At 38.8% G+C, this 19,812-nt stretch overlaps 1 protein-coding gene across 2 annotated transcripts in view; it reads left to right on the top strand.

Annotated features, from left to right (window-relative positions):
• The first annotated feature begins 420 nt into the window (after window positions 1-420).
• TMEM41B (transmembrane protein 41B) overlaps window positions 421-19,812 on the top strand; it is a 28,013-nt gene continuing 8,621 nt past the window's right edge. Inside the window, exons 1-4 of one of the 2 annotated variants that reach the window (XM_082683123.1) lie at window positions 421-587; window positions 706-831; window positions 14,067-14,184; window positions 16,474-16,602. In XM_082683123.1, the coding sequence (XP_082539249.1) occupies window positions 711-831; window positions 14,067-14,184; window positions 16,474-16,602 (368 nt within the window). In that variant the 5' untranslated portion in view covers window positions 421-587; window positions 706-710. Of the gene's footprint in view, window positions 832-14,066; window positions 14,185-16,473; window positions 16,603-19,812 lie in introns of both variants that reach the window. The other variant, XM_082683122.1, reaches the window with a different exon arrangement.

Genomic DNA, 19,812 nt, shown 5'->3' with positions numbered 1-19,812 from the left:
CGTAAGCTGACCTGGCTTTACTAGTGAGGGGCGGCAGGGTGATGTACAGGGAAAGCTTCTAGACCCATTTCTGCCATCCTGTGACCTTCACAGGTTACAGCTCCTCTCTGGGCCTTCACTGTCCTTTAACTCGGTAGGTTCGGCTCAGGCTGTATATTTTCCAGCGTCTTCAGATCAAACATCACCTACATCATCCAAAGCGAAGACAGCAGCTTGGGGAATTGTTTTAGTCAGTAAGCTGAATCAGCATTCGCCAGGAAACGCCAACTAATCACTCGAGAGCACTTCCGGCGGCCGGGACAAAGGGTTTGAAGTCTCAGGGACGGCACTTCCGGATAATTAAGGCTGCGCATTAGGTGCTTGCGTCCTCCAGCCCCACCGAGGGCCGCCGGCACCGCGACTGCGCATGCTCCCTGCAGTCGCGAGGCGGGGCGGGGCAGTGACTGGGGACCCTGACTTGTCTCGCGGTTACTGGGCGAGCGTGAGCGCGCGAGGCTCCGGGATGGTGCGGGGCGGAGCCTAGTCCGAGTGGGCGCTGTAGGTTTCAGCTGAGCGTCCCTGTGCTCGCGGGGCTGAGGTCGGCTCAGGTGAGGTGGTCGCCCCGGAAGTGGCTGTGGCCGTAGCCCCTGGGTGTTGTAAGGAGCCTGCGGCAGAGTTGTTGTTAAGGGGGGCAGCATCACCTCTCTTCCTCCACCTTCCCTGCAGCGGCCATGGCGAAAGGCAGAGTCTCTGAACGATCGCAGACGGCGGCACTCCACACGACCCCCGTGGGGGACAGGTCAGCGGGGACACGGGGTCTCACGGCGCAGAGCAGCGGAGACCACCTGAAGGGTGAGTAAAACCGGAACCAGAGCTGGGGCTGGCCCAGAGGCGAGAGTGTGCCGGGGGGTGATTTGGGGTGGAAAGGACCTCAGTTGGCCCCGGGGATTTGCGAGGGGAAGGAGGCCTGCTGCCACCCAGGGACGCTGGAGCAGAGAGGGTGGGGGACCTGGGCTTGGGCCGCTGCCCACCGCAAGGCCGGACACCTAGGAGGTGCGTCGTAAATGCTGTTGTAGTTGAATTCAATAAAAGAACTAATGACACTGGCTTGTTTGAAGCTCAGGCAGGACGTAAGGTTGACAATATTGAAGCTAGACAGAACGGAAAGGAACTTCAGCACTTTATTTTTACCGATGAAGAAACTGAGGCCCACAATAGATGTGGAACTTGCATAAAGTCACAAAGCCAGATTAGTCAAGTAGTTAAGAGCAAGGTTTTAACTGTATACAGGTGCCTCTTCCAGGTGGCAGGAACACTTGGGTGTGAGTCCCTGCTCTACCACTTATGACTTTGGACTTGTTATCTTTCAGAACTCAGTGTCTAAACTGTACAGTGAGGATGACAATGATTATAGTAAGAGTAGTCTCTGCTTAGCTTGCTATGTGCATTACACAAAATGATGTAAAGCATTTGTTGTAATGGCTTATGTGAAGTGGAAGCTAAATAAATATTAGCGATTACTATTGTAACTGAGATCTCTCATTCTTAATCTTTTTTGCATTACACCATTCTGCCATTTTTCAGGACTTTAAATATTATTTTGAAAGAAAGTATACTTAGAAACTAAATCCTTTTTTTTTTTTTTTAAAGATTTTATTTATTTATTTGACAGAGAGAAATCACAAGTAGATGGAAAGGCAGGCAGAGAGAGAGAGAGGGAGGCAGGCTCCCTGCCGAGCAGAGAGCCCGATGTGGGACTCGATCCCAGGACCCTGAGATCATGACCTGAGCCGAAGGCAGCGGCTTAACCCACTGAGCCACCCAGGCACCCCGAAACTAAATCCTTTTATTCCATCTTGGCATAGAGTTTTTCATTGCTTTTCAACAGTTGAAATGACTAAACTTTTTAAATGCTTTTTATTTTATTTTATTTTATTTACTTATTTATTTTTAAGATTTTATTTATTTGGCAGAGATCACAAGTAGGCAGAGAGGCAGGCAGGGGGTGGGGGGCAGCAGGCTCCCTGCTGAGCAGAGAGCCCAGATGCAGGGCTCGATCCTAGGACCTGGAGATCATGACCGGAGCCTAAAGGCAGAGGCTTAACCCACTGAGCCACCCAGGCGCCCAATATTTTTTTTTTTTATTATTTAATTGACAGAGAGAGAGGCAGCAAGAGAAGGAATACAAGCAGGGGGAGTAGGAGAGGGAGAAGCAGGCTTCCCATTGAAGAGCGAGTCCAATGTGGGGCTCCATACCAGGAATCTGGGATCACAACCCCAGCCAAAGGCAGACACCTAACTACCGAGCCACCCAAGCGCCCCTTAAATGCTTTTTAAAAATCCCATAAACTTGAAGAAATCCTAACAAATGTCCATTCAGTTGTTTTCAGCTTACAGTGATGTGTTCCACTACCAGTGATGGGTAAGGAGAGGGTCTTTTAAAATTGTCTGGCAACATTATAAGTACAGTCAACAATAAAGTATTGCACACTTAAAAATATATATTTATATATATAAAGATCATATGTTTAACATACAGCTCAAGTTTAAAAGAGAATAAATTTTTTAAAAAGTATCCTGCAGAAAATGGTATTTTCTTTTCAAATAATTTAAAATATCCCCAGTGTAATTTGACTTTTTAAGCTTTATGTATTTGGATATTTCTCCATCTTATAGACATAGGGCCACATAACTTCAAAAACTCAGAAATGAATTGTCTAACTATAAATCCACTCTAAATTAAAGGAACATTGTTTTGAAGATGCTGCTGTGGAGAGTAATCCAAGGATTTTCAGAAAAGTATTTTCCAGATGCGGCATCCCTAAAGATTATTATTTAGTTTGTGGTAGCAGTCAGTTGTGTATTTCTGATTTTTGTTGTTGTTTTAACCTAAAGCTATTTAGAAAATAAAACCTTGAAACTTCTGAAGTGCTTTTATAATTGTTTATCTTATTTTATCATTAAGATGACACATTCAGCACAATTTTTTTTTTTTTTAAGATTATTTACTTTATGGGACGCCTGGGTGGCTCAGTTGGTTAAGCAGCTGCCTTTGGCTCGGGTCATGATCCCAGGGTCCTGGGATCAAGTCCCACATCGGGCTCCTTGCTCGGCGGGGAGCCTGCTTCTCCCTCTGCCTCTGCCTGCCTCTTTGTCTGCCTGTGCTTGCTTGCTCTCTCTCCCTCTGTCTCTTACAAATAAATAAAATAAAATCTTAAAAAAAAAAAAAAAGATTATTTACTTTAGAGAGAGAGGGAGCATGGCAGGATGGGGCAGAGGGAGATAAAGAGAGCCCGACATGGGGCTTGATTGCATGACCTGAGATCAGAGTCTGATACTTAACCGACTGTGCCATTTTTTTTTTAATTAAAAAATATATATATATTTTAAAGAATTTTATTTATTTATTTGATAGAGAGAGGGACAGGGGGAGTACAAGCACACAGAGTGGCAGGGGGAGAGGGAGAAGCATGCTTCCCGCTGAGCAGGGAGCCAGATGTGGGACTTGATCCCAGGACCCTGGAATCATGACCTGAGCTGAAGGCAGGTGCTTAACTCATTGAGCCACTCAGGTGCTCCCTTTTTTTTTTTTTTTTTTTTTTTTAAGAAAACTGAGAGAGAGAGAGAAAGAAATAGAGTGCCTGGGAGCGGGGGTGGAGGGCAGAGGGAGAGAGAGAATCCCAAGCAGATTCACTGCTGAGGATGGAGCCCCACATGAGGCTCAATCCCACCAACCTGAGACCATGACCTGAGCTGAAGCCAAGAGTCAAATGCTCAGTGGACTGAGCCACCCAGACGCCCCTATCATACCACTTCTGTGGACTACAAATCTATAGGAAGATAGAGGGAGATGTGAAGGCATGCCTTCATGGAGCAGTAGGTTTTGGACTGTTAGATAGTAAGGGGATTCTGGGGGAAACATTAAGCTGGGAGGTTAGTGTGAATCTTTGTGTCAGTATAGAGATTAATTTGTTGGGAGTGGAGGATTTCTGTTTTTGTAGGAGATAAGATTGGCCATGATCAAAATGGTGTTGGTACAGAAGGATTTAAGTGCTATGCTGAGGAACTTTTTTGATCCATATTGTTAATTAGTGATTCCCAGTGTTTTCTTTTTCTTCTCTGCCTCTCTGTTTCTGTCTCTGTCTCTCTTTAATTAGTGTTAGGAATTCATTTTCTGGGCAAACGATTTTGTAGATCCCTTACGTGATAGGGTTTGCTTACTTGTGATGTGATGCCATTAGTAACTACTTAGCAACCAATATTCCAGATTATGATAAACAGTTTTTGTTAATTGCAGGTGTTATTTAGTTTGGCATTCAGAAAAATTACATGTTTTGGAGTAGAAATAAAAATTTAGTAACTCCAGGGACGTCTGGGTGGCTCAGTTGGTTAAACATCTGCCTTTGGCTCAGGTTATTATCCCAGGGTTCTGGGATCTTGCGCAGTGGGGGGCCTGCTTCTCTTCCTGCCTGCTGCTCCCCCTGCTTGTCCGAGCAGGCTCTCTCTTTGACAAATAAATAAAATATTTTTTAAAATGTAGTAACACTTGATTGAGAAATACATAGTAATAGAATGTTCCTATAAATTCCAAGACTCTTTAAATGAATTTGTATTTTTTTAACTGACATACCTACCCATTTTTGATAAATAGTTGTCATTGTGTGTATGTTTGAAATATTTTACATGCTATATGCAGTGTTTGGTACGTTTAGTAGGTCCCTTACCATGACTGTGGTCTCTATTCTTACATCTTAGCCTTACAGACTGTGAAAACTTGAACAAGGACCCTGAAAGTCTAATTTTTTTTTTTTTAAGATTTTATTTATTTATTTGACAGACAGATCACACATAGGCAGAGAGGCAGGCAGAGAGAGAGGAAGGGAAGCAGTCTCCCTGCCGAGCAGAGAGCCCAACGTGGGGCTCGATCCCAGGACGCTGGGATCATGATTGAGCCAAAGGCAGAGGCTTTAACCCACTGAGCCACCCAGGTGCCGCTGAAAGTCTCATTCTTGAATGATGAGGAAGGACAAGAAACAAGACAAGAGGTAGAAGTACTGAAGAGGCTCATGATCTAATCTATCTGCAAGGGTGCCTGGACCAGGGTATTTATTTTCTTCTGTGTTATTTGTCCTGGCTGATCTATTTACTAACAAGTCATAGAAGTTTCCCATTTTGATTTAAGAAAACTCTGGGATGCCTTGCTGGCTCGGAGAGCTTGCGACTCTTGGTGATCTTGATGATCTTGATGATGATGGTCATGAGTTCAAACCCTACATTGGGTATAGAGATTACTGAAAAAGAATAAATAAACTTAAAAAAAGAAAAGAGCTCATAAGGCTGTGTATTTCCAGTATATAGAGGTCATCATCCTTGTGAGCTGTGTGAAATCAATTTGATGGGTAATGATGAGACATTTTTAAAAATGGAAGAGAAGATAGAGTACTTTGCATGTGGTAAGGCATAAGTGTTCTTTGAATTTTATATTATAATTTTGTAGATTTTGTATGTACCAAATCATGATATAAAGTTGCTTATTGTGATTCAGCCAAAAATGTTTGAGAAACATTGTCTCAAAGTTGATCTTACTGCTTTTAGAAGACAATATTGTTCAAACTTGGATAACAAACCCCTCTTAGATGTCTGTTCTAAATCCTGCCTTGCTCATTTGGTTTTTCTGTAAATATTATTTGAGCATCTACTATGGGCAAGGTACTAGCTTAGAGGAAGAAGGAAGCTCTTACTGATAACTGGGAACTAAGACTAAAATTGACAACTAGGCATCAGCCAAGCTATTACTATAATTTGTTGATGCCAGTCCCAACCCAAATATGAATGTATCAGGCTTCTTGTGCTTGTCATCAATAGAAAATACAATTGAAACTCTTGCTGAGGGGCGCCTGGGTGGTTCAGTGGGTTAAAGCCTCTGCCTTCAGCCCAGTTCATGGTCTCAGGGTCCTGGGATCAAGCCCCGCATTGGGCTCTTTGCTCAGTGGGGAGACTGCTTCCCCCTCTCTCTGCCTGCCTCTCTGCCTATTTGTGATCTCTCTCTCTGTCAAAATAAAATCTTAAAAAAAAGAGAAAAAAAAAGAAAGAAACTTGCTGAAAAGAAGTTGATTGACTTATATAACTAAAAAATTGAGAGATTCAGTGGGATTCACTGGCTTCAGTCTGGAACCGTGGCCTAATGATATCATCAGGATCTGATTTCTTTCATATCTTTAATGTCAGCTTTTTAAAAAAATTAACATATAGGGACGCCTGGGTGGCTCAGTTTGTTAAGTGGCTGCCTTCGGCTCAGGTCATGATCCCAGCGTCCTGGGATCGAGTCCCACATCGGGCTCCTTGCTTGGCGGGGAGCCTGCTTCTCCCTCTACCTCTGCCTGCCACTCTCTCTGCCTGTGCTTGCTCTCGCTTCTCTATGACAAATAAATAAATAAAATCTTAAAAAAAAAAAATTAACATATAATGTATTATTTGCCCTAGGGTACAGGTTTGTGAATCATCAGGCTTACACATTTTCACAGCATTCACCAAAGCACATGTCCTCCCCAGTGTCCATAACCCAGTTTAATGTCAACTTAACCTTAAGGTTGATTTCTCTTGATGGTCCAGGTGAGCTAAATCCTCCCATAACTTTGAGAACCTTTTTCCTAGCATTACCAATAGAAGTTTAGATATTCATTCTGATTAGATTGTCTCAGTAATGCTTGTCCCTGAACCTATCCCTATTATCCAATTAGCTCAACCTGATTCATGTTTGACATCTAAAAAAATGGGAGTAGGAATGAGGCCAAGTCAGTTTTCCCAAAGACAGATCGCTGTGATGGATCACTCATGATTTTTCTCTATTTGTGGTCAACCATCTTAGTGAAGAAGGATTCCAATCAAAGGTGCTGCTTCAGATACACAGTGAAATTGAGGCTGGGCATGGAAGGAAGAAAAGTGAGGGGCCCAACGGAAGGGAGGAAATGGAGGGAGTAAGCTCAGGAAAGAATAAAGGTGATCGAAGAATGGCATATTGGGATTTAAAATGTTCAAGGTAGAGCAGTCTCGGGATGTGAGAACTTAGTTTATCATTGGAAGTAGGTGGTTAAAGTTGAATAGAAATGAAGGTCTAGGGGCGCCTGGGTGGCTCAGTGGGTTAAGGCCTCTGCCTTCGGCTCAGGTCATAATTCCAGGATCCTGGCATCCAGTCCCACATCAGGCTCTCTGCACAGCAGGGAGCCTGCTTCCTCCTCTCTCTGCCTGCTTCTCTGCCTACTTGCGTGTGATCTCTGTCTGTCAAATAAGTAAATAAATAAAATCTTAAAAATAAAATGAAGGTCTAAGAATTTTGAGGCTGGTGGATCGTCTAAATGGATGATGGATCTTTTAGGATTATGAAGTTTACTATAAGCTTGATCTCAGTCTTTTTAGTGAATGGGGGGGACACATGCGAAAGTGGTTAGATGAGAGTGAGGGTGTGTGGATTGAGTGGCAGCACAGTTGTAGGGCATAAGCCTTAGAGAATGAGCCTTTATACAAAATTGGTAGTCTTATTTCTTCTACCTACAAACATGCTTTCTCTCTGTGTCTGTTCTTAATAGTTAATTATTTGTATTTTATATTTATCTTAGTTGTTTGAATTTATACTTGATGATACTGCTACCATTTTTAATTTTTTTTAAAGATTTTATTTATTTATTTGACAGAGATTACAAGTAGGCAGAGAGACAGAGAGGCAGAGAGAGAGGAGAAAGCAGGCTCCCTGCTGAGCAGAGAGCCCAATGTGGGGCTCCATCCCAGGACCCTGGGATCATGACCTGAGCCGAAGGCCGATGCTTAACAACTGAGCCACCCAAGCACCGCCCAACCTCTGCTTTTTTTTTTTTTTTTTTTTTTTTTTTGACATTTTATTTATTTGTCAGAGAGAGCGAGCATAAGCAGGAGAGTGGCAGGCAGAGGGAGAAGTGGACTCCTCCATGATCTCCTCGCTCAGCGAGGAGCCCAATTTGGGACTTGATCCCAGGACCCTGGGATCATGATCTGAGCTGAAGGTGAACGGTTAACTAACTGAGCCACCCAGTTGCCCCAGATTTTGCTTTTCAAAAGGTTTTGATATGAAAATAATAAGAAATAGGGAGCTATTATAGGGCCATTAAGGTTATGATTTTTCAGAAAGGATAAATGCATATTAGGAGTTAGAGAAAAGGTGCTCTTAAGAGGAAGAATTGGAGATACAGGGTGAATGGAGAAGAGACAGTTCTTGGAGCAAAATCTGAAAGGAAATGTGTTAGCATTTAATGCAGAGATAAGGGGCAAGGGAAGATAATTTGTGGAACAGATCTTAAGGTAGAGATTGGGGAGCTTACTGAAGTGTGGAAGCAGAGTCATTGTTTGAGAAAAGACGAAGATAGAATTAAAGGCTTGAGGAGACTTGAAATAGCCTTTTTAGAGAATGCTGTGAAAAGATTATTATCTGCCCGTGATAACTGTAATTGAAGATAGAAAAGCATGTGGCCTTGGAGGCCAAGAGAACATAATCTTGACTCTTTCTAACAGTATCTTTGGCCTGGAGGAGGTTGGAAAGCAGATAATGGGATAATTCAGATTGAGAATTACTATGATGGAAGATTTGAAGGTTAATGAATATATAAAGTACTATTGTGGGTAACTTCAAATGCTAAATGACATACATCTAATGCAACCAAGAGGAGATACATTATAAATTATGCATGCTATACATTTCAATGTAGAATTATCATTAAAGCAAGATTTTCAATTTTTTTTTAAAATTTTTTTTAATGTATTTGACAGACAGAGGTCACAAGCAGGCAGAGAGGCAGGCAGAGAGAGAGGAGGAATCTGGCTCCTTGCGGAGTAGGGCTCGATCCCAGGATCCTGGAATCATGACCTGAGCCGAAGGCAGAGACTTTAACCCACTGAGCCAGCCAGGCGCCCCAAGATTTTCAACTTTTATCTGTTTAGAACTCTAAATCAATTACATGCTAGTCTCTGGACTTGATAGAATGCTACTCAAGAAGAATTGTTGAGTCATAGTAACTAACAAACCCCTAGTTACCAGTTAATGTCAATGAAAGGAGAGCTTCAATTTTGAATGTCACTTTATTTTTTACATTCTTGTTTTCTGTGTTACTGTTAAACATAGTGCTTGAAAAAGTTTGCCTTATTTTAAAGAGTGCAGAAAATTGATATCAGGTTAAATGTGGCAGTTAATTTTATTCAGTTGTCTATATATTTCATCAGTCAACCGTAAGACAACAAGCAGGAGTCAGAGAAATGTGTACTCAGGGAACACTCAGATGGTGTTCTGTAGTCCAGCTAAATGTTCCCTGACACCTTTCTTCCCTGTGACCCCTTACTTAGGACTGGTAAATTAATAATGGGAAGAAAAGGGCGCCTGGGTGGCTCAGTGGGTTAAGCCGCTGCCTTTGGCTCAGGTCATGATCTCAGGGTCCTGGGATCGAGGCCCGCAACGGGCGCTCTGCTCAGCAGGGAGCCTGCTTCCCTATCTCTCTCTCTGCCTGCCTCTCCATCTACTTGTGATTTCTCTCTGTCAAATAAATAAATAAAATCTTTAAAAAAAAAATAATGGGAAGAAAAATATTATAGTTTAATTTTAGAGCTAACACGCTAAATGACTTTTTAAATTTTTTTCAAAGACTTTATTTTTAAGTAATCTCTATGCCCAGTATGGGTCTCAAACTCACAACCCTGAGATCAAGAGTTGCACGTTGTATGAACTGAGCCAGCCAGGCGCCCCTAATTTTTAATTTAAGAGAATGATATAATCTGTTGAAATCTTTAAAAATGTATTTAGCTACAGGTTATAGTTTATAAGGCTGGAAGCTCTTCTCATCTTTCAGTCTTCAACCAAATTTCTCCCTGCTCTGGGAATCTTGTCTCCATTACTCTAGCCCAGTAATCTTGCTTCTGTATACTCAAAACCTCTTTCTGCCATTCTTTGGGAAATTATCTACTGGTGGTATCTACTTCTACTTCTTAAAATGGTGGTATCTACTTCTTAAAAGCAGAGGCTGAGCAGAACATTTTGTACATAATAGATGTTCAGCAGATAGTTCTGAGTAACTCTGCATTTGAGTGCATACTTTGCAGAGTAGAAATCCTAAAGAAAAGTACAAAGAAAGGGGTGGGGTGGTGGTGGTGGGGAATGATCCATTTATTTTTAGGAGTAATTCTGGGTCTGCAAATATCTTCTGGATGAAAAACAAAAAAGCAGTGGTTTTGAAGAATTTAAAAGATGCCCAAGATATTAAACTATTTGTATCAATCCGTTTTGTACTCTGGACTTCAAGCAGGGAAGTTAGTGAAAAATGAAGGGTGAGCAAGGTAATTCCAGGTAGATTTAAAAGGAACACGCCTTTAAGAAGTAGCAGACCGGGTGGCTCAGTGGGTTAAGCCACTGCCTGCGGCTCAGGTCATGATCTCAGGGTCATGGGATCGAGCCCTGCATCGGACTCTCTGCTCGGCAGCCTGCTTCCTCCCCTCTCTCTGCCTGCCTCTCTGCCTGCTTGTGATCTCTCTCTGTCAAATAAATAAATAAAATCTTAAAAAAAAAAAAAAGAAGTAGCAGACCTTTGAAAAAGTTGTACAGACTATATATATGTTAATATGTCTTTGTTTTGTTATCAGCACATAGAAAACTATGCCCAAAACCTCAGTGTTTATATATTACTCTAATTTCTTTCCAGTAGATCACTTCTTTATTTAATAAAGTAGGAAAATAACATTTTAGCCTTATGAGAAGTTTGTGTTTCAGTGAATTTTCTATTTAAAACTACATTTTTGGGGCGCCTGGGTGGCTCAGTGGGTTAAGCCGCTGCCTTCGGCTCGGGTCATGATCTCAGGGTCCTGGGATCGAGCCCCGCATCGGGCTCTCTGCTCAGCAGGGAGCCTGCTTCCTCCTCTCTCTCTGCCTGCCTCTCTGCCTGCTTGTCATCTCTCTCTGTCAAGTAAATAAATAAAATCTTTAAAAAAAAAAAAAAAACTACATTTTTGGCTGAATTAGTTTTAGTGCACACTGATATTTTTGTAACTTTTGGCTGATTGCTCATTTCTTTTTAGGGTGAATAGATATGATATCTTAAATTCTCAAGACATGCATTGAGTTAGATATCATAACCACGGCAAAGATATGAACAATTAGGCATTTGTTATTATAAGATTCTGGAGAAACCTTTTCACATTTGACCCACCTCGGATGTTTAAAGTCTCTGTTTAATTTTCTGTGCTGCAAAAGAGCATGTATATAAATACTTTAGTGGGTTAATTAACTGGAGTATTCAGTGGCAGGCATGCCTGGTTTATTACTGCATTGAAGGCATATTTTATATTATTTTATGATCCTATTCCTTCCTGCATTAAATTTTAGAAGTATGAAATGAAAAAGTAAGTTTCTACTTGTGACTTGGTTTTTGAAGTAAAGTCCCTTTTTTAGAGTCAGATGATAACAAAGTAAATTAATGTTTAGATTACAGAAAATTGGAAAAGTAAAATTTTTTGTCTTTAGTGTTCACAAAATACTAGAACTTGATAAACCTAGTATTGTCTTTTAGGAAATCTGCTTTAATGACCTGCTAAGAATAATTTATATCTAGTATATCAAAGCACTAATCTAAGCAACTTGTATTTCCACAGAAATTATGAGTTGATTATAAATGGCTATTAAAAGGCTTTAGAGATATACTTTACGCTATTTGGTTGCTTATGATTTATTTATTTATTTATATTTTATTTATTTACTTGACAGAGAGAGACAACTAGGCAGAGGAGCAGGCAGAGACAGGGGGCGGGAAGCAGGCTCCCTGCTGAGCAGAGAGCCCGATGAAGGGCTCCAACCCGGGACCCTGGGATCATGACTTGAGCCGAAGGCAGAGGCTTTAACCCACTGAGCCACCCAGGTGCCCCTGATTTTTTTTTTAATTTTTAAAAATTTTTAAGGATTTAGTTTTTTTTAATAGTACAACCTCCTTAGGGCTTCTGTTTACTCACTTATGATAAGTACTTAACCATGTTGTTTCTTCTTAAGCTTTAATGTACATGGTTACCCTATTGTTTCCTCTTAAGCTTTAATGTACATGCAGATCACCTGGGTATCTTGTTAAAATACAGATTCTGGTTTAGTAATTCTGGGATGTTGACCTGAGAATCTGCATTTCCAGCAAACTTTCTGGTGATGCTGATTCAAGTGGCCCATGCAGTATGTCTTGTGTAGCACTGAGCTAGATGGTTTCTGTTGCTCCATGTTCAACATAGAATTGAGCAAAATCTTACTAATTCAGTTGTAAAATATATAAAGCTGCCATAATGAGATAGGGAATAATATGAAGTTTATTTTTTAATTAATTAAGGCTTTTTGGTTGAAAGGAGCAGAAATAAGTTTAAGCCAGCACCAATAAAAAGGAGAATATAGGAAAAAGAATATAAGAGACAACCTCACTGGCATTTATGAACAAGAAATGAAATATAGCCAGGCTTCAAGGAGAGTGAGAAAGTTAGAAATCAGTCAGTTTCTCTGGATTTATGTTTCAGTCTCCTCTCTTATATTTTCTGATACATGTTTTTGGCTTGCCACAGTTGTTATCTGTGGCTTTTACTGCTTGACCTTTCAGCCTCAAGACCTACCACCCCTTGGGACACCTGACTTATGGCTCAGATAATTAAGCATCTGCCTTCTGGTCATGATCTCCAGGTCCTGTGATCAAGCCCCATGTCAGGCTCCCAGCTCAGTGGGGAGTCTGCTTCTCCCTCTCCCTCTGCTACTCGTACCCTGTTCATGCTCTCTCTCTCTCTCCCTGTCTCTGTTGCTGTATCTCTCTCAAATGAATAAATAAAATCTTAATAACAAAAACGAAAACAAAAACCTAGCATCTCTTGACAAGAGCATCTCTTTGTTTTAGTCCAGCTTTTCATCAGCCATTAATGAAGTGTTTCTACTTGACTCAGGTGTCCAATCTTGGGCAACTTAGCCTTCTGTGTTTGGGTGGGTAGAGGGTTGGAATCACACTGTAATAGGGCCAGTGAGATTAGTCTCTTTGGAGGGAGGGGGAACATGGGAAAGTTTCCTAGAGAAAGAGGGTGTTCTACTATGTTCTACTATGCATATTTGTGAAATTAATGAATAGAGTGCGGGCATTTGATTAGGATACTTTTATAAAAGTGTGTATAAAAGTTACATAGACAGTAGTTAGGGAATGGGCATTGTAAATCCATCCATTTAGTTCTCAGAGAACTAAAAATAATCCTTATCATAGCATACATATATTTTTTTTAAATCTGAGTGTTATCTGTATATACATGGGATAATGGCAAATGTAGGCAGTAAAACTTGAGCCCCCCCCCCCACACACACTTCTGCCTTTTCCCAGTAAGCACTACTAAGATACCTTAACCTCCCCACTATTGACCATTTCCTGGTAGAAACAGCCTTGCCCATTCTTCTGCTTGCTGTCTCCTGGATCTCATTCATACTTTTATTTTGCATATAATTTTTTAGATAACACTAAGATTACCTTGTGAGGGAATGTAAACAAATTCTGCCATTCTTTGGGTCTCAGAGAGCCACTGAAAACATGCAAAACTCAACTATATTCTGAAGCCCTCAGTGTAAAAAAGGAACTATAATATTTACCAGATGTATTAGTCAATCTCTGGGTTCTTATGACAGTTGAAGTAATTGCCAAATTACTTCATTTTTCCTAAGAGGCCATTTGTCTGTGCTGTCAGCTCCCAATATAGATAAATAAATTTGAAAGTCAGTGGTAGTATTTAGAGCGATGCCCCCTTTCCTCTTTGCCTTATCAACAAATCAAGGCTACAAATTCTGTGGTTCTGTTTTTCATGCTTCTGAAATGGATATATCCCCCCCCCCCAAAAGTAGTATGCCTGATTAATAAATGTCAAATACAATAGTAGTAAAAATTTTATGTTAAAACAGTGTTTTGGACAAAAGTGTGAACAGTTTTTTGGGAGAGGAAATTCTTTAAGGAAATTATTTGTTGATTTGGAATACTTCTCTTTTTAAAATATTTATCTTAATTACAGCCTCTTTTTTTTCCCCCTTTCAGAAAAAGCCTGTGCAGAAGCTGGGTCAGCAAGAATGTCACTTCTTATATTGGTGTCCATTTTCTTATCTGCAGCTTTTGTTATGTTTCTGGTATATAAAAATTTTCCTCAGCTTAGTGAGTAAGTATACAGAAAGAAACTGAAAATGCTAGACATTTATAGATGGATTAAAAGTTAAACTAATCTTAAGCAACAGAATGTCATGGTGATTGTATATCAACTCTCATGGTTTGTAGCAAGTCCATATTGACACTGTTATTTAAACACTCCTTTCCAAATTTGCCTCTTGCTTTTCTGCGCGGGGGTTTCCTAGCACTGCTCCTCTAGTTAGTCTCATTTTTCTAATGGCTTTCAAATGTTTTAAAAAAATACAACTACATTAAGAAATATGTTTTTATATCACGATCCTGCATGCATGTGCCTGTCCATTTTCTCTTGCTCACTTGCATACATCTATACATATAAAATTAACTTAAAGTTTCATGAAACAGGTCATGTTCTCTTATATTTTCGAAATTATTCAATTTATTTCTTAATGCCATAAGTGAGGAAGCAAACTTATTTTAAAATCCATGAAAGATACTGATCTGCAGTTTGAAACATATTGATGCTCTTCTTCTCTGCCTCCTCCCTTCCCTCACCCGTCCATCCATGTCTTCTCCCTTCCTTCTTGTGATCAATTTCTGTCTGCTTCTATTCATCCGTTTCCAATCCCACCACATCTCTCTCTCCTCGCTCTTTTTCTTTTCTGCATTTTATGAAAATGATATGGTCTGGAAAGGTAGTTTTCACAGTGAAATGGACTCTGTGTAAACCTTGTATACCTTATCTAGTATACGTCCAAAATTTCTTAGCCAAAACCTTGGAGGTGAAATGTGTTTCAGAATTTAGAATTTTTCCATTTGGGGAAGACTACATGGAATACATACTGTATATTACGTAGTATCTCCAGCGGGATCTGGGGCCATAATCAAATACATTAATATTTTTGCACAGAAAAGGGCATCATAAAAGACTATATGAATAATTATGTAAGTGTGGGTCAACTTTTGCTGACAAGGTATGAAGAACTTTTGGTTTTTAGAGGTTTTTGAATTTTAGGGAAGAGATTATGGACCTGAAACACACTTTAAGAAGGCAAAATACCCCAGGGCTGTGTGTGGTTTTTTTGTCATCCCCCACCCCAGGGCTGTTTAAACAGTAATATATAATCATATATTACTTGTATAATCATAGATTACATAAAGGACTATTAAAATGTAGTTAGACTTTCAGCCAGGGTCAGACTGGTGTAGTAATGGATGACTATGAAATATTTCAAGGTGTTCGGAAGTTCCTGTTTTGCCCTACATTCCTTTCATTAACAATTCCTTATGCTTGAAATTTTATAGTTAAACTTATCTTTATTTTAGTACTTTGATTTCTTACATCAGTATAAGTGCCTTTGGGAGGCTAACATTCCTATTGATGGTTAACATTAGCATGATTGAATTTTAGATCCTTTCTGATTTTGATCAAGGAGAGGAAGTAAAGAACTGACTGAAGAGGGCAAGAATATAGAGTATAGATTGACGTTGTCTTTGCTCTCAGTCTGCTGTAAGAATGATAACAAGACTTGTATATAAGTATGCTATTATAAATCTGTTATGTTCTGCTTATTTCTGTGTGTGTGCATGCGGATACAGATGCATGCGCACACCCCTATAATGAGTTTTTAAAGTTTTTAAATTTATAAATGAGAAAACACAGTTTACCTGCTATTTTTATAGAATTTAAGCAGCAGCCTGTCATTGTTATGCAAGATCAGTTAAATTGTATCATGTAAACAAATGGGCACAATATGCATTAAACACGAAGGTAATTATTTGAGGCTTTTATAATCAAGAAATCATTCAGTTCCAAATAAGGCACCAAATAGAAAGTAAAATGAATAGAAAAAGAAAAATGTTTCCGTTTTTATCTGAACTTTGGGCTGGGATATTCCAGAAAAATGTGAACTGTAATTTCACCAAAAATTTTACTTAATTTTAGTTGTAATTAATTATTGACCTTTGTTTATCATGAGGATTACCCAAAATGATGCTGAATATGTTTTAAATATGCTAATATCAGTAGTTCACTAATTAATTCAAAATTTGTACCAGTGTTGGAGTAAATGCTTTTAACCTAATTGAGTTTGGATCATCCTTACTTTCATATATAGATTACAGGTCTCATGAAATCATAATAAAGCATGAAAAACAAATAATTTATAGGCTTTTGAACTTAAAACTTACAAATTTATGGTTACTATTTTACAGATCAAGGTATCAAATCATTTTGGATAAAATTTCATGTTTTGAACTTTGATAAAATTATCTTGGCAAATTTTCTGCTTTAAAATTTTTCACTTTAATTTTATTTCTTTAGAGAAGAAAGAGTGAATATGAAGGTTCCCAGAGATATGGATGATGCCAAGGCTCTAGGAAAAGTTTTATCCAAATATAAGGACACCTTTTATGTACAAGTACTTGTAGCTTATTTTGCTACATATATTTTGTATCCTTTTTACTGAAAAAAAGTTTCCTAGTTTTATTCAAGAAAGAAGTTTTAAAAGTTCTGTTTAGTTATGCATAACTTTTTTCTTTTAGAAATTGTTAATTCAGTGTAATTTAATAAAATATAGAAAAGTTAAAATGGAAAATATTCTCACTTTAAAACTATCACAACTCAGTTACTATTTCTGAATATTTATTGCCAGTTCTTTTGTTTTCTGCTTATTTCACTTATCATAAACATCTTCCTTTCCTCTGTATTATTCAAGATAATTATTTTATTTATCTATTTAATTTATGATTATATTACTTAATTGATTATTATAATTTAGTTTAGTTTATGTTGAATTAATAACCACTACAGCATAATTTTAAAAAATATTCCCTTGGGTTTGAAGATATAATTTGTATTTAATTTTTTATTTTTCTACTTGTCCAGTTAGAAATCTTTTTGTTCATGATTTTTCCCTTCCATTTAATGGTTTCTTTGTAAAAAGATCTTAAGAGGTTAATTAGTCAATTCAAAGAATATGAATTTTTAAAATAATGACTGGTATGTATTTCATTTTATAGAAACATGTGTTAACTAGTCAGGAAAATATCTTTATTCTTCCTACATATTTTCAAATGGCTTATGCTACTGGTCAATAATCTTCTAATTTATGGACTTTAATGTCAGTCTGATTTTTTGTATTTTTTATTTTAATCCAACCTATTTTCAGATCTTCTCCATTAATGGAAGACATTATTGGGGTGCCTGGGTGGCTCAGTCGGTTAAGTATCTGTCTTCAGCTCAGGTCATGATCCTAGGGTTCTGGTGTTGAACTCCATGTCAGGTTCCCTGCTTAGCAGGGAGCTTGCTTCTCCCACTCCCTCTGCCACTCCCCCCTGCTTGTGTTTCCTTGCTCTCTCTGTGCCAAATAAATAAATGAAATCTTAAAAAAAAAAAAAGACATTTTCTCTTGATTTTGGAAAGGTAATCATTATCCAGTGCTCATGATGGAGCAGGGAGGGGCGTGGGGGCGGGGGAGGCAGGCAGAAGGAGATAGGTGGAGTCTTAAGCAGACAACCTGCTGAGCGCAGAGCTAGGTGCAGGGCTTGATCTCATGACTCCGAGATCATGACCTGGGCTGGAGTCAGAGGCTTAACTGAGCTACCCAGTCATCCTCCCAACCAGCATTTATTTTTAAAATTTGAATTAGTGGGGCGCCTGGGTGGCTCAGCAGGTTAAAGCCTCTGCCTTCAGCTCAGGTCATGATCCCAGGGTCCTGGGATGGAGCCCTGCATTGGGCTCTCTGCTCAGCAGGGTGCCTGCTTCCTCCTCTCTCTCTGCTTGCCTGTCTGCCTACTTGTGATCTCTGTCTGTCAAATAAATAAATAAAATCTTTAAAAATAAATAAATAAAATTTAAATTAGTTACTTTGTTAATTCTCTCAAACTTTTTTTTCCTTTCAAACTATTTCTGTTTGGCATCTTTTATTTCCTGAATTTTTGGTTATTGGACTTGTCAATGTAAACTTTTTCTCTTAAAATTCAGTATATATATTTAACAAATATATTTATTATATATTTATATATAAGTGCTATATATTTAAAAATTTGGCTGTATACTTAAGCGCACTGCACCAGTTATTCCTAGCATAAGCAGTTTGTTACAGGTACATTTACAAAATCTGATGATGATATAAACATGACTCTTATCCATCTAGTGAGAATACATTTTTATATAGGTAGTGTGCTGTATGTAGGAACTTTGTCATTATTTATTTACTGTGAGAAAAAATCAAAGGGAAAATTTAGAGAATTACTATTTTGCACTTATCTTTCAACAAGTTATTTGGCAGCTATTTGTAAAGTAATTTAATAGTAATAAACTGTTTTAAGAAACCCATAACTGCTGCCTTTACCTACTAATTCTATTTTAGAGCCTATCTGGGAAAATCATAGTGTTAGACTTAAGGATTATTTTGCCTTTATACACTTTAACCATAAATTAAAATATTTTTCCTGGGTAAGATAAAAACTTGGTTCATTTTTTTCATTTGACTTTTAAAAGGGTTTTGGGAACAAGACCTATAATTTCTGTTTACTGTGGAAAGTCATCTTGTTTTGCCCTTTTTTGCCTCTTAGCTTTTGGGTTATTAATTATATGCTGTTTACAAATCTAGTGTTTTGGGCGTTCAAAAGTAGAACAACTACTGGAGCAATGAGGCGTGGCACAGTCTCATTCTAGTTGGAGCAAGTCTAGAGCAGAGTTTGCAAGCCCAGGGCATTTGTAAGAAGTGATCGGCCATCCAGTTTAGTTGGAGTTTAGGGTATGAAAAAGGGAGGATAGAGAAATAAGCTAGTAAGATAGGCTAGATATTGCACTCAGTCTGTAGAGGACTAAGGAATTTAGAATATTCAGTTGGAATTGGGTACTCATTGAGGACTTTTGAGCTGTGGATGACGTTAAAAGTGTCGCCATCATCCCTTTTTGTTTATTTCCCTAAGACTAAAATCTTTGAGTAACTTAAAAGTTTATTTTATTATGGAAAATTTGAAATATACACAAAAGTAGAGAAAGTCATATAATGAACTCCTACAGACCCATCACCTAGTTTCAGCAGTTATCAATATTATGCCAGTTTTGTTCTTGCTGGTTACCTTTCTTTGGCTTTTTGAGAAAAAGAGAATAGGTTGGGAAAGGAAGGTAATATTTACTTTAGATGATTTAGGTAATGCAGAATTTTAAATATTCAAATATCAATTAAATATTTAAATATCCATACCCAGTGTTAGTCCATAGGGGACTGGTTGAATAAGCCATAGTAAATGTAAACATTGGAGTGGACTCTATTAAAAGAATGAGAAATGTCTCTCTATGCTGTTACTGTGTTACTTCCAGGCTATCTTGTTAAATGAAAAGAGCAAGGGGCAAAATAGTAAGTCAGTATGCTGTGTTTTATCTATGTGAGTACACACATACAGATGCAGATATTTTGTTAGCTTTTTTTTAAAAGAAAGGATATTTTTAAAAACCAACAACAGGGGCACCTGGATGGCTCAGTGGGTTAAGCTGCTCCTTCAGCTCAGGTCATGATCTCAGGGTCCTGGGATCGAGTTCCGCATCAGGCTCTCTGCTCAGCAGGGAGCCTGCTTCCCTCTCTCTCTCTCTGCCTGCCTCTCTATCTACTTGTGATCTCTGTCTGTCAAATATACAAAATAAAATCTT

Source organism: Mustela nivalis, assembly GCF_964662115.1.
Source record: "Mustela nivalis genome assembly, chromosome: 9".
In the NCBI taxonomy this organism is placed as follows: domain Eukaryota; kingdom Metazoa; phylum Chordata; class Mammalia; order Carnivora; family Mustelidae; genus Mustela; species Mustela nivalis.
Note: the sequence above shows the minus strand (reverse complement) of the source record. Positions and strands in the feature narration are given on the sequence as shown.